Raw genomic sequence first — 15403 nt, forward strand, 5'->3', positions numbered from 1 at the left:
ACTTTGCTCACAATGGTTCTGAAATTGGGAGATGTAAAAGAGATGCAATTGTCAACAGAGTTCAACTTTTTTTCTCATCATAGATTAAATGGTTGTCTTGTTAAAACTTTCACTGAAGATCTTGTTATATTTTTCTCAGTACAGATAATGATCTTAATGCATCTGCGTTTCTCTGACGGATTGTCAAACATGCAATGGCTACACTAGCTAAAATAGTTAAACTGTATTGATTTGAGCTCTGCATTCGTGCAATGTTTTGATGCTCCTTCAATCAAGAGTTCTCAAATTTATCTTTGCTCGCTTTGCCGATGGCTCCCCCTTCCATGAATCACAGCGGCGTTTTGACTTTTTACCTTAAAAATTGAACCATTCTTCAACATGGAATCAGCTCAGGCTTCAAAGGAACGTTGCTACTGTTCACGAAGTAGCCATAATCTTTTAATTTACGATAACTTGAATATTATCATTGAATGCAACGAAGTAGTAGATTTTGTTCTGCTAAAACGCACCTTTTGACTTTCCTTTCATAAAGTGAAGTTGGTTTTCCATTTTGAATACTTTACATTTATGTAAATTAAGCGAATGGGCTCTTCCAGTGAAGTGCGAAAAGAAACACAAGCTCTAATATTTTCTTTGAGTACGCTACAATTTTAAAAAAATCCCATTTAACAAAAACAAAAATATTCATTTTTAGATAAAGGAATGGTATTCAATTTTGAATTAAAACTGAGTACTGGGTGGAAATATCATTACTACTTGAAGTGAATTTAAATACCTAGGTATTATCTTTTCTAAAAATCGACCATTTTAAAATCTGTAACTCTGTGTTGCATGAGCAAAAAGCCACGCATCTTCTCTATAGGAGAATAAACAATCTGCACATTCCAAGACAGAACATTGACCGCGCCGGTGGCCTAGTGGTTTGGAGCGTCCGCCTCGGATGTGGGAGGTCGTGGGTTCGATCACCGGCCGAGTCATACCAAAGACTTACAAAAATGGTACTAACAGCTGCCTCGCTTGGCACTCAGCATTAAGAAGTTAGTGTTATGACTGGTCGGCCTGGTGTCAGGATAATGTGACTGGGTGGGACATCATGCTACATATCTGCGGCATGATACCCCAGTGCTAGACATCACTATAAACTGCCACATTGCAGACATCGTAGCGACATGACTGAAAAATCGTTAAAGCTACGTTAAAAATCCAAATCACATCACATCACACCAAGACAGAACATGCACTGTATGTGATAGGGATGACATTGGTGACGAATTTCACAACTTGACTGTCCCTATTTTCTCAAGAAAAGGATATAAATTCGTATAATCTTATTAGTATATTCAATGTTTGGTAAACTCTTTTCCTTAAGAAATTGTTCATCATTTACATGTCTTGCTAAATTGTGGACATAATTACGTAATGTCCAGCAAAGCATCATCGTCTGGATGTACACATGTTTATAGCTGTATGCACTTGTATGTACGAATACATAAATACATCACTGTGTATGTATGTGTATGTGCATATACATGTATGCATGTATTCGGATTCGTATATTTGTGTATGTAAGTATAAATAGGTATATGTATGCATGTAAGTACTGGTGTACGTATTCATGATATCATGCGGCTTACAGTATACAGTATGTGTATGTACCTGTGATTGTATATTTGTGTCTTATACGATACAAAAATTATTTTTCATAATGTACAGCTTTACGTTGTTGTACACCATTCGGTAGTAATGGATACGACACCCCCTTTTCTCATGTGTATGTTTGTACCTACCAGAAAACGCTTAATTACCCTCACGCTCACTGCCACACACACACACACACACACACACACACACACACACACACACATATATATATATATATATATATATATATATATATATATATATATATATATATATATATATATATATATAAGCATTACGTTGTTCTCCTATGCCGCCTATGTATGATCTGAGATACCAAATTAAGATTTTGTTTTATTCAGTCAAGTGAATTAAGTAATATGTGCAATGGAGGATGATGCCCATTAGAGAGGAATAATTTACTCGATTCCTTCATGGAACAATTTCAAATTACGTCATTTAATCTAGGTTTAAAAGTGGATCGACGACCCTGGGCTCGTGAAGATGGTTTCCATCTGACCGCTTCCCTTTATATCACCTCTGTGACACTCAAATATATCTTATGCCCCGAGGTGATAGTTTTTGATGAGCATTATACACGACTGTCTAACTCTTATACAGGCAGGACCGGTGTTTGGGGTTGGCAAATATGGCGACCGCTCCAGGCCCCGCTCTTGAGGGGGCCCCGTGCTTCAGGCCTGAGATCGTCCTCATGAGTTTGTCAAACTATATTCTCCGGTAAATTGGAAATGCTGATGCAAGCCGCACGTAATGCACGCAAATCGCGAAAGCTGATCTAGCCTAGACATAATCAGTGTTTGCAGTAGCATACCAATCGAGATACCGGTACTCTAGTCCGCGCGGTCATGGTCGGCCCTAGGCCCCGCGGACTCCTAACGCCGCCTCTGTATAATACAGGCCATATATTACGGGTATATATCCTGGTGTATGGTAAGACCTCTGTCCCTCCTTTTCTCTGCAAAGATTTCTGAAAATCTTTTTTTCTAAAACACGACTGTTTCGGGGGATCTGTGTAACTCAGAAATCGTGTTTGTAGGTATGTAGAGTTGCTATGTAAGGTCGTGACCTAAATCCTGTTTATGTGACCTTCGCTATTTGACTTCTCATACTAAATTTTACCAAGGGTCATGTCTAAATAATTTGTAAAGTATTACCATTTTTAAACAAACGAAATGTCGGAGACATAAATGATAAAACTATTTTTTTAAATTTTACAAAATTGAGTGATGTGTAAATAGAAAATGCAAATGTATTACCACGTCTGATCTCTATTATTTTGATTTGAATTGCTAATACTCTAATGCTTGTCATTTTACTTGCAATATGTTGTCTTAACATTTGCATACATTCCGACTTTTCATGTGACAATTAGCCTTAGATCACGTGACTTTATGACTATAAAACCACAACCTCTTTGATAGTTGATAGTACTATTTAGGATCACCGGCCAGGACACATATAGGTAAGAAAAAGAAAATCATTTTACATGTTCGTGCCACTAATTAGCGACCTGGAAACTTAATTATTATTCACGTCTTGTGAGTTTTATAAAGTTTTATATATAAGGTAATGCATATGTCGAAATATTGATTTATGTGCTTGTTAATTTTCCGTGAGCTTCTATGTATTTTTTCTGACCGAAGTGTAACGTTATTAACGTGTCTAAATGATAATCGGGTTACTGCCCATAAATCATGCTTTTCAATTTCATGTTGCCTTAAAAATGATTGCAAACAGTTTAACAGCTCCGATGAAAGCAGTCTAAAGAAAACATATGTTCCACTGCATTGACTTGCCTGATAAAAACGTACACGTCAAATAACATACATATGAGCACAGAAGGCTACATTCGGCGTAAGAAGCGTCTGTATTTGTAAAAGTGTCACGTGTAATGCTTTCGTAACATGAACGCTTATGATTTACTGCAGTTGCAATTATAAACAAACCATTATATTTTTTTTTTTAAAACCAGTTCATTTATGCATATACAATGTACTATTTATGATTCTAAGTGTAGATCAAAGTGACAACAAGAGAAATGTGGAGCATGTGTTCAGTAGCTATAGCGTTGATGTTTAGCTCTTTACCGGGAATACTGGGTGACTATCCCTTCCTGAATGTCTCCCTCCCCTGGGATGTCAGAGTGGATGACCTGGTAAAAAGACTCACACTGGAGGAGCTGATGGTACAGATGTCTAAGGGTGGGGCCGGACCTCAGGGTGGCCCTGCACCAGCCATTAATAGATTAGGAATCAAACCATACTCTTGGAATACGGAGTGTCTGAGGGGCGACGCCTCGGCCGGGCCTGCTACGTCATTTCCCCAGTCTTTGGGGCTGGCGGCGTCGTTCAGGTAAACATACATTAATACAGACAGACAAACAAACAAACAGACAATCATTAACGCATTATGTACGCACTTGCTTATGCACATACATACATCAAATGGTTTTCTCAAAACTGTGAAAACAAGGGTTTTATATTGTGTAACTATCGTGACGCATACGGATACAGATTGCATCAACTGTACATTCAGTTTTCCTATCAAGACATACACTACCGAACTTGTAGCAAATATATTATCATACAGAGATACTCGTCCCTACTTACATAGTACATGCTGATATATACACATCCCTACTTACATGGTACATGCTTACGTAAAGTGGTTTTTGAACATAGTCCTCTATATTTACTATTCAGGGTTTCCCCAAGTGAATTGAATACGAAAATGTCTAATTCTCCACTGTTATTTTGTTATTTTCATATGATGATCTATTTTATGTGGTTTGGTTCACTCATGCAAAACTACACCTCTCAGATATTGAGTGTGATGAGCATAAGCTAAAGAAACTTCATTGCAGTACGTCTATTACCTGAAAAATTTTATGAGGCTCAATAGTGTAAATAGATACTTGGCACGGCTACGTTGTTATTGTTATTATAGGGTTTAACGCCATTTATTCAGCACAATATAGGCTATACATGGCGGCCAGTATTAATGGTAAAAGAAAAACCCGGAAAACCCCGGAAAGAACCACCGACCCACGAGAAGCTACCGGCAAGCTTTCTCACATATCAACATTGGCCGAGCCCGAGACTCGAACCCACGCAGACAGAGGTGAGATGGCAGTTATCCGTGACGGAGAGCGCTTTAGACCACTGGGCCAGTCGGGGCCCCGCACGGCTACGTACTTGTGATCTTCAAACTTCAAACAGTCAAACTAGGCTTATGTTACGTATGTCCCTAGTGTAGCAAAGGAATGGTCGAAGTCCATCCAAAAGAGCTGAAAATGTGTAATAAATTAAAAGATTTATTTTAATGGTTTGCAATGTCATCTACATGTGCATGCAAACATTCCTACCTAATTTCAGTGGTCCGTGTCAAGTGGGTTTTGTGTAAATGTGCTAACATTTTTCACCAAGAAGGTCCAAGTTATGAAATTATTAAGCGGCAACTTAAAAAGTAATGTTATTTTTGCACAATAATCGAAACAGACACTTTACACATGATTACAAACATGCCTACCAAAATGTAATTTGTCAACGTCAAGTGGTTTTTGTGCGATAGTGCTAGCAAAGTTTTCAACAAAATGTATATGTTCAAACCCGTTTTTTTTTAAAATAAAAAATATTACAATGATGAAGTTGTTTTTGTGGCACGAACACCTAATCAGGTCATTTACAAGTAGAGCAATGAAATTTTCCACCAATTTAATGTGCAAATAAAGTACGGTTTGTACAACAGTGTCAATAAACTTGTCAGAAAGGATGGACGGACATTCGAACATATCTAAATATAAAGAAATATATAAAAAAATATATTATTGACATGGTCTTTCTTTTAACACCGTTTTTGTGCTCCTTTACAAATTATTTTGGACAATATGATATTGGTATTTAGTTACCAATATCACGTACAAGCATTAAACACATAAATCACAATATTATCCATATAAAAATAACTCGTATGTAATTTGTGTAGAAAATGGATCTGAACTATGACGGTGGTGTGTGATTGTTTACATGCACTGCTAGCAATGCTTATTCCCTTTCATTATGTATAGTTATCAGATTGTTTGTTTAATTTTCTTTTTTTTATACGGACACTAGTGTATTTGCGTTTTTATTTTCTAAGAGTTGCGCGTGTTTCTGGTGACTAAACACCAGTGTCACATGCAGCGCTAGATTAAGGACTGGCGGGGTGGTGGTGGGGTACTGGGCACTTACTACTGGGGTGGGGAGCTTTTAGATGCAAAAATACAGCCTGAGAGCAGCCCGTAAAATGCCCTTGATATGTGTATAATTATTACAGACTATATAAGACTAAGTATTAGACAGTTTACATCGATATATAGTTTACTTCAACATGTAATTTTATCCAATGCAACGAGGGGTGGGGGGAACAGGGATTGGTGGAAGGGAGGCTCAGGGCATTATTGAAAAAAGCTCGTATAACTTGACATTTTTTAAAACGCATACCCGTTTGCCAGGGCAGTGGCTTTAATCAGTCTATCGTCGTAACTATAGGGTACATGTTATTTGATAACTTTTCAGAAACATAAAGTCATATTGATACATATCTCAGTTTCACTCTGAATGGAAATTTGTCCATATTGTGGAGAATTTTAATTAAAAATTGAACTTGAAAACAACACAATGCCTCACGAACGCTATCATCCTTTTTACTGAGTTTCCCTTATTGCTCATACATACATTATCATCATAAAACCTCGTATTTCCTCTACGATGACACGAATTTTTTTTTCCCTTCAGTCCATCAATTATATTTGAGGTCGCCCAGGCTACAGGTATAGAGGTCCGAGCTAAATACACAGACTTCTCTAGTCAGGGCATCTATGGTGATCATAAAGGCATCAGTTGCTTCAGCCCCGTTATAAACATCATGAGACACCCTCTTTGGGGCAGAAACCAGGTAAAACATCATGAGACACCATCTTTAGGGTAAGAACCAGGTAAAACATCACGAGCCACCTTCTTTGGGACAGACACCAGGTAAAATATCACAATACACCCTCTTTGAGGCAAAAACCAGGTAAACCATTACCACACACCTTCTTTGGGGCAGGCACCAGGTAATATTATGAGACCCTCTTTGGGACAGACACCAGGTAAAACATTATGAGACACACTCTTTCGTGCAGACACCAGGTAATATTATGAGACCCTCTTTGGGATAGACACCAGGTAAAACACCATGATACACCCTCTTAGGGACACACCAGGTAAAACATCATGAGACCCTCTTTGGGGAGGACACCAGGTAAAATATCAAGACACACCAACTTTGGGGCAGACACGAGGTAAAACATTCAAGAGACACCCTCTTTGGGGCACACCAGGTAAAACATGAGCCTCCCTCTGTGGGGCACACCAACTAAAACATCATGAGACACCGTCTTTGGGGCACAAGAAGTAAAACATCATGAGACACCTTCTTTGGGGCACAGGAGGTAAAACATCGTGAGACTCGTTCTTTGGGGTACACCAGGTTAAACATCATCAGACACCCTCTTTGGGGCAGAAACCAGGTAAAATATTACGAGACACCCTCTTTGTGACAACAGTCATCAGGTAACATTATAAGACCCTCTTTGGAACAGACACCAGATAAAACATTATGAGACATCAACTTTAGGGCAGACACCAGGTAAAACATTGTGAGACGCCCTCTTTGGGGCACACAAGGTAAAACATCATGAGACACCCTCTTTGGGGTAGAAACCAGGTAAAATATTATGAGACACCCTCTTTGGGGCAGAAACCAGGTACAAAATCATGAGACACCTTCTTTAGGGTAGAAACCAGGTAAAACATTACAAGACACCCTCTTTTGGGCAGAAACCAGGTAAAACACTACGAGACACCCTCTTTGGGGCAGACACCAGGTAAAACATCACGAGACACCATTTTCTTTTGTATAGAAACTGGGTAAAACAAATGGCAAATATTTAAGAGTTCAACTTTTCCGAATTACCTCATTTTTATCAGGGAAAGGATTCTTAGCCCTGGCTTGAAATATCTGAAAACAAAATATGTGCGTATAATTTTATAACTACATATAAATCACACACGATTTACTGTACACGCTAATCTTGTCCGAAATATGGAAGAAAAGTCAGAGCTTCATGGCAAAGTTTAAGTGTTTTATATTACCAAGCATCTCCGGGAATTGTTGATACACAGTAAACCGTTCACGATTGGTATTTACATGAGAAATGACTAATTACGTTAATTACGCTCGCTAAAAAGAAGTTATAGGATGTCAGACAATGATGTTTTGTCAACATAGTTTGGTTTTGCCTTTCTGTGTTCTAATTCAGGAAACATACGGAGAGGATCCTTACCTAAGTGGAACTTACGCCGCCAGTTTTGTTCAGGGGTTACAAGGGAATCACCCACGCTACCTGCGGGCAAATGCTGGATGTAAACACTTTGATGTTCACGGGGGACCAGAGAACATACCGGCATCACGCTTCACTTTTGATGCTCAGGTAATTGTATCTATAGATTATTCACTACCCAAGTTTACAAAAGTTAAATCTTTTTCGCGCTTGCTATATAACGTAACATATCGCTTGAGACTATGTTCATTGATCACAATTTTATTATAACGTCATCTGTTATTAATAAATGCAAATGAGCACCATCATTAGGAATGAATGAAAACTATTTCGAAAGTTGTATATAATTACAGTAAATATGAGCATATAAATATGCATGTAGAAGATACCTGCATAGTTTTATAGTGGCTAACTCTTAGAAAAAAAAGTGTGTTGATAGCCAGAGGCTTGACACAGATTGCCACGGGCTTGACTTAGAAGTACAAAGTGTATGACATGTGAAAGGCAAAACTATTTTAATGTACAACAATTATAAAATGAAGATTAAGGTGCCATTTGTAATACAGATGGGTGCCACGAATAATTTTGTAGCGCGGTATACAGCGATATTTGTGAACATACCGTGTTACGTACTAACGTATACTTAAATTGTATTAGTGATCAACAATTTAATGTCCTGAGAGATGGGCCAGACACTTCAAAAGAAAAATCCGGCTATCAATAGCTTTAAGAAAAAGCTTTCTTTGATTTACAGCCCCCAAACCCACCAGACCGTATATATTTTATCATTTTGAAGAAAACTATATTAAGATTAAAAAAAATAAAAATATCTCAGGTCAAAAGAAAATCGCACCCCCCCCCCGAAAATTACATTTTCAGTACCTTACAGCAAATATATTACATGCTATTTTAAGTGTTGTGTAAGTTGTGATCTAAAAACTGTAACTTAAGTAGAATGATTAAGCTTACGCTATAGCAGACATCCTAGGAAAGTCATTGTACTGACATTGGAGAATTTGTTGATAAAAATAGGAGGTGTTGACACTGAAGATTACAATGTACTAACTACTCAATTAATATAACACGTGTCCAATATGTGATTAAAGGTTCATAAATATAATTATATTTGTAATATTCAAATTTAATTGTGCCAAATATAATTATTTTTTTAAAAAAAAAAAATAACTTTTAATTGTTTTGTTACTTCAATCAAATGAAAACATGCTACTACTATCATTAAATTTATAACAAGATTGCTCTGGAATTTCCGTACATTCCTTATTGACCGCAATTAGCGAAGTACCGGCGCAGTGAGGAAGTACCGTGGTAACTACCACCGGATAAAATACAGCGGTAAACCAGTATACGGATAATACTGCGCAATTCTATTTTTTAATATATACTGATTTTGAAACAATAAATAAGAAAGTTGATAGTATAGAAATTATTTCTTCATATTTTATGGAAATAATACGACCGATTTAATGCTACTAAACCAGTTTTTAAAAGCCTTAAAATTACAAAACAAATTGCTGAGCAGCTCACATGTAGTTCTTAATATTTTCTTATCAGATGTGATGGCCATTTGGTAAAGTAAGTAGGGTTAGAATGGAGTAAATAAAATATTTATTATTAGTTTAAGCGTAGAAACGGAAAACAAATATCAGGGATATTTTCAAGACAGCTAACAAGAACGATAATCACTGATTATGATAAAACTAAATTTAAAAATGCATCTTTTGCCATATTTGTGATAACGCTAGAGATATCCGCATATTACTGGTGAATCTACAGGTGCTGTACTTAGAGATAATTGCCATATTACTGGTGAATCGAGAAGTGTTGTACATAGAGATAACTGTCATATAATTGGTGAATCTATAAGTGTTGTAAATAGAGATAATTGCCGTATTACTGGTGAGTCTACAAGTGGTATACATAGAGATAATTGCCATATTACTGGTGAGTATACAGGTGCTGTACATATAGATAATTGCAATATTACTGGTGAATTTATAAGTGTTGTACGTAGGGATAATTCCCACATTACCGGTGAGTCTACAGGTGCTGTACATATAGATAATTGCCATATTACTGGTGAATCTAGAAGCGTTGTACGTAGCAATAATTGTCATATTACTGGTGAGTCTAGAGGTGCAGTGGATAAATCTAGAGGTGCTGTGCATATAAATAATTGCATATTACTGGAAAATCTAGAAGTCTCTGTACAGTGGCTTACCAAGAATAAATGGCACCTGGGCCACTGGAGTAAATGGTGCCCAGGGCGACTATGAGGCCCCAAAGGACCAGAATACGAGACCCGAAGGGCCGAATCCGTGGGAAAGTTCATGGAGGGGATTAGTACTCTCTCTTTAGCCCCCCCCCCATTGTCCTGCAATTTAATGCCATTTGGTGGTGTTTCCCGCTCTTTATCAGCTGTTTTAACGCCCCAAAATCTCTGGCGCCCATCCATCCCCGGTTAGTACTCTACTTTCTGTAAATATAGATGATGGTCATATTATTGGTGAATCTAGGGATACTGTACATACAGACGATTGCCATAATGCTGATGAGTCTAAATGTGCTGTGCATAGAGACAACTGCCATGTTACTGATGAACCAAGATGTGCTGTACATACAGATAATTGCCATAATACTGGCGAATGCAGAGGTCTGTACATACAGATAATTGCCATAATACTGGCGAATGCAGAGGTCTGTACATACAGATAATTAGTTGAATCTAGAGGTCTGTACGTAGAGATAATTGCATATTACCGATGAATCTAGAGTTCTGTCATATAGATAATTGCCACAATACTGGTCAATCTAGAGGTCAGTACGTGGAGATAATTGCATATTACTGGCGAATCTAGATGTGTCTTTTTTTTAAAAACAGATTCTGTTCTGTATCACGTAACATGATAACATATATAACTAAAGTTCTTAGCTTTGATGGCTAAATAATATGCATACCAATTACCGTATAACAAATATATGATATTTAGGATCGACCTACTACAATTTCTTTATAGTATTTGCTTACCCTCCAGGTAGCATGTATCCCGCCGACCCACCCCCTGCCAATTTTAAAAAGAAAGGTTTGAAGGATGTAAAAAATGCACAACACATAGTCATTGCATCAATTTATAATTTCTAAACTGATCATCGACAAGGAGTCTCTAACTTTTTCAATGTGAAGGAAACGAATAAAAAAAAAAGAACTGCATGCACACTGTCCTTTTCCGGTTCTTGGAAAATTAATTTTTTCCTTGAATGAGCGAGGTTCCTTGCTCTACACATACGTAGAAGGTAACGAAAAACCGCGTGTGCGTTCAATATTTGCCATGTTTAGTTTTAATATTTTTTAAAATAATTGAAGAAATTTAAAAGAGCAAGCGTTATAAAGGGACGTAACTCCAAAAAAATTCAGTTGCTGAAGAGGAATTAAATCATGTGCTAAATCATTATTTTAACAACTAGAAATGCAATATAATAAGCAAACACCATAGTGTGGATTTACATCGAAAGAATAACAAAGTATATATTTACAACGAAATATTAACAAAATATGCATTTACATAAAATGATGAAAAAATTATGCATTTATATAAAAGATTAACAAAGTATGAATTTATATCAAATGATTAACAAAGTATGAATTTATATAAAATGATTAACAAAGTATGTATTTATATAAAATGATCAACAAAATATGCATTTATAAAAAAGTATGAACAAAATATACATTTATAAAAAAGGCTGAACAAAATATGCATTTACATAAAATGATGAACAAAGTATGCATTTACATAAAATGATTCACAAAGTATGGATTTATATAAAATGATTAACTAAGTATGGATTTATATAAAATGATTCACAAAGTATGCATTTATATAAAACGATGAACAAAGTATGAATTTATATAAAATGATTAACAAAGTATGCATTTATATAAAATGATTAACAAAGTATGCATTTATATAAAATGATTAACAAAGTATGCATCTATATAAAATGATTAACAAAGTATGAATTTATATAAACTGATTAACAAAGTATGGATTTATATAAAATGATCAAAGTATGGATGTATATAAAATGATTAACAAAGTATGTATTTATATAAAATGATTAGCAAAGAATATATTTATATAAAATGATTAACAAACTATGAATTTATATAAAATGATTAACAAAGCATGCATTTATATAAAATGATTAACCAAGTATGGATTTATACAAAATGATCAAAGTATGGATTTATATAAAATGATTAACAAAGTATGTATTTATATAAAATGATTAGCAAAGTATGAATTTATATAAAATGATTAACAAAGTATATATTTATATAAAATGATTAACAAAGTATGCATTTATATAAAATGATTAACAAAGTATGAATTTATATAAAATGATTAACAAAGTATGGATTTATATAAAATGATTCACAAAGTATGCACTTATATAAAATGATTAACAACGTATGCATTTAAATAAAATGATTAACAAAGTATGGATTTACATAAAATGATTAACAAAGTATGCTTTTATATAAAATGATTAACAAAGTATGGATTTATATAAAATGATTAACAAAGAATGCATTTATATTAAATGATTAACAAAGTATGGATTTATATAAAATGATCAAAGTATGGATTTATATAAAATGATTAACAAAGTATGCATTTATACAAAATGATTAGCAAAGTATGAATTTATATAAAATGATTAACAAAGTATGAATTTATATAAAATGATTAGCAAAGTATGCATTTATATAAAATGATTAACAAAGTCTGCATTTATTTAAAATGATAAGCAAAGTATGGATATAAAATGATTAACAAAGTATGGATTTATATAAAATGATTAGCAATGTATGAATTTATATAATTGATTAACAAAGTATGCATTTATATAAAATGATTAGCAAAGTATGCATTTATATAAAATGATTAACAAAGTATGGATATAAAATGAATAACAAAGTATGGATATAAAATGATTAACAAAGTATGGATTTATATAAAATGATTAACAAAGTACGGATTTATATAAAATGATTAACAAAGTATGTATTTATATAAATTGATTAAAAAAGTAAGGATTTATATACAATGATGAACAAAGCATAGATTTATGTAAAATGATTAACAAAGTATGCATTTATATAAAATGATACACAAAGTATCAATTTATATAAAATGATTAACAAAGTATGCCTTTATATGAAATGATTAACAAAGTATGGATTTATATAAAATGATTAAAGAAGTATGGATTTATATAAAATGATGAACAAAGTATATATTTATATAAAATGATTAACAAAATATGCATTTGTATAAAATGATTAGCAAAGTATGAATTTATATAAAATGGTTAAAAAAGTATGGATTGATATAAAATGATTCACAAAGTATGCATTTATATAAAATGATTAACAAAGTATAGATTTTTAAAAAATGTGTTAATAAAGTATGCATTTATATAAAATGATTAACAAAGTATGAACTTATAGAAAATGATTAACAAAGTATGCATTTATATAAAATGATTAACAGAGTATGGATATAAAATGAATAACAAAGTATAGATATAAAATGATTAGCAAAGTATGGATATATATAAAATAATTAACAAAGTATGGATTTATATAAAATGATTAAAAAAGTATGGATTTATATAAAATGATGAACAAAGTATATATTTATATAAAATGATTAACAAAGTATGCATTTATATAAAATGATTATCAAAGTATGGACATAAAATAATTAACAAAGTATGAATTTATAAAAAATGATTAACAAAGTATGAATTTACATAAAATGATTAACAAATTATGCATTAATATAAAATGATTAAAAAAGTATGGATTTATATAAAATGATTAAAAAAGTATGGATTTATATAAAACGATTAGCAAAGTATGAACTTATATATAAAATGATTAACAAAGTATGCATTTATATAGAATGATTAGCAAAGTATGAATTTATATAAAATGATTAACGAAGTATGCATTTATATAAAATGATTAACAAAGTATGAATTTATATAAAATGATTAACAAAGGATGAATTTATATAAAATGATTAACAAAGTATGCATTTATATAAAATGATTAACAAAGTATGGATTTATATAAAATGATTAACAAAGTATGGATTTATATAAAATGATTAACAAAGTATGGTTTTATATAAAATGAGTAACAAAGAATGCATTTATATTAAATGATTAACAAAGTATGGATATAAATAAAATGATCAAAGTATGAATTTATATAAAATGATTAACAAATTATGAATTTATATAAAATGATTAACAAAATATGAATTTATATAAAATGATTAGCAAAGTATGAATTTATATAAAATGATTAACAAAGTATATATTTATAAAAATGATTAACAAAGTATGAATTTATATAAAATGATTAACAAAATATGAATTTATATAAAATGATTAGCAAAGTATGGATATAAAATGATTAACAAAGTATGCATTTATATAAAATGATTAACAAAGGACGCATTTATATAAAATGATTAACACAGTATGGATATAAAAAGATTAACAAAGTATGGATTTATATAAAATGATTAACAAAGTATGGTTTTATATAAAATGATTAGCAATGTATGTGTTTATATAAAATGATTTACAAAGTATGCATTTATATGAAATGATTAGCAAAGTGTGCATTTATATAAAATGATTAACAAAATATGGATATAAAATGAATAACAAAGTATGGATATAAAATGATTAGCAAAGTATGGATTTATATAAAATGATTAACAAAGTATGGACTTATATAAAATGATTATCAAAGTATACATTTATATAAAATGATTTAAAAAGCATGGATTTATATAAAATGATGAACAAAGTATATATTTATATAAAATGATTAACAAATTATGCATTTGTATAAAATGATTAGCAAAGTATGAATTTATATAAAATGGTTAAAAAAGTATGGATTGATATAAAATGATTCACAAAGTATGCATTTATATAAAATAATTAACAAAGTATGCATTTATATAAAATGATTAACAAAGTACGGATTTATATAAAATGATTAACAAAATATGCATTTATATAAAATGATTAACAAAGTATCGATTTATATAAAATTATTAACAAAGAATGCATTTATATTAAATGATTAACAAAGTATGGATTTATATAAAATGATCAAAGTATGGATTGATGTAAAATGATTCACAAAGTATGCATTTATATGAAATGTTTAACAAAGTATGCATTTGTATAAAATGATTAACAAAGTACGGATTTATATAAAATGATTAACAAAATATGCATTTATATAAAATGATTAGCAAAGTATGA

At 32.4% G+C, this 15403-nt stretch overlaps 1 protein-coding gene across 4 annotated transcripts in view; it reads left to right on the forward strand.

Annotated features, from left to right (window-relative positions):
- Positions 1-3061: 3061 nt before the first annotated feature.
- Positions 3062-15403, forward strand: part of LOC149786171 (uncharacterized) — a 45273-nt gene continuing 32931 nt past the window's right edge. The window contains exons 1-4 of one of the 4 annotated variants that reach the window (XM_089976525.1): positions 3062-3124; positions 3675-4014; positions 6438-6597; positions 8006-8176. In XM_089976525.1, the coding sequence (XP_089832651.1) occupies positions 3701-4014; positions 6438-6597; positions 8006-8176 (645 nt within the window). In that variant the 5' untranslated portion in view covers positions 3062-3124; positions 3675-3700. Of the gene's footprint in view, positions 3125-3674; positions 4015-6437; positions 6598-6651; positions 7451-8005; positions 8177-15403 lie in introns of those variants that run through there. The other 3 variants (XM_089976526.1, XM_089976528.1, XM_089976527.1) reach the window with 3 other exon arrangements.

The sequence above is a fragment of the Sinohyriopsis cumingii genome, chromosome 12, assembly GCF_028554795.1.
Source record: "Sinohyriopsis cumingii isolate HCF-2022 chromosome 12, ASM2855479v2, whole genome shotgun sequence".
Taxonomy (NCBI): Eukaryota; Metazoa; Mollusca; class Bivalvia; order Unionida; family Unionidae; genus Sinohyriopsis; species Sinohyriopsis cumingii.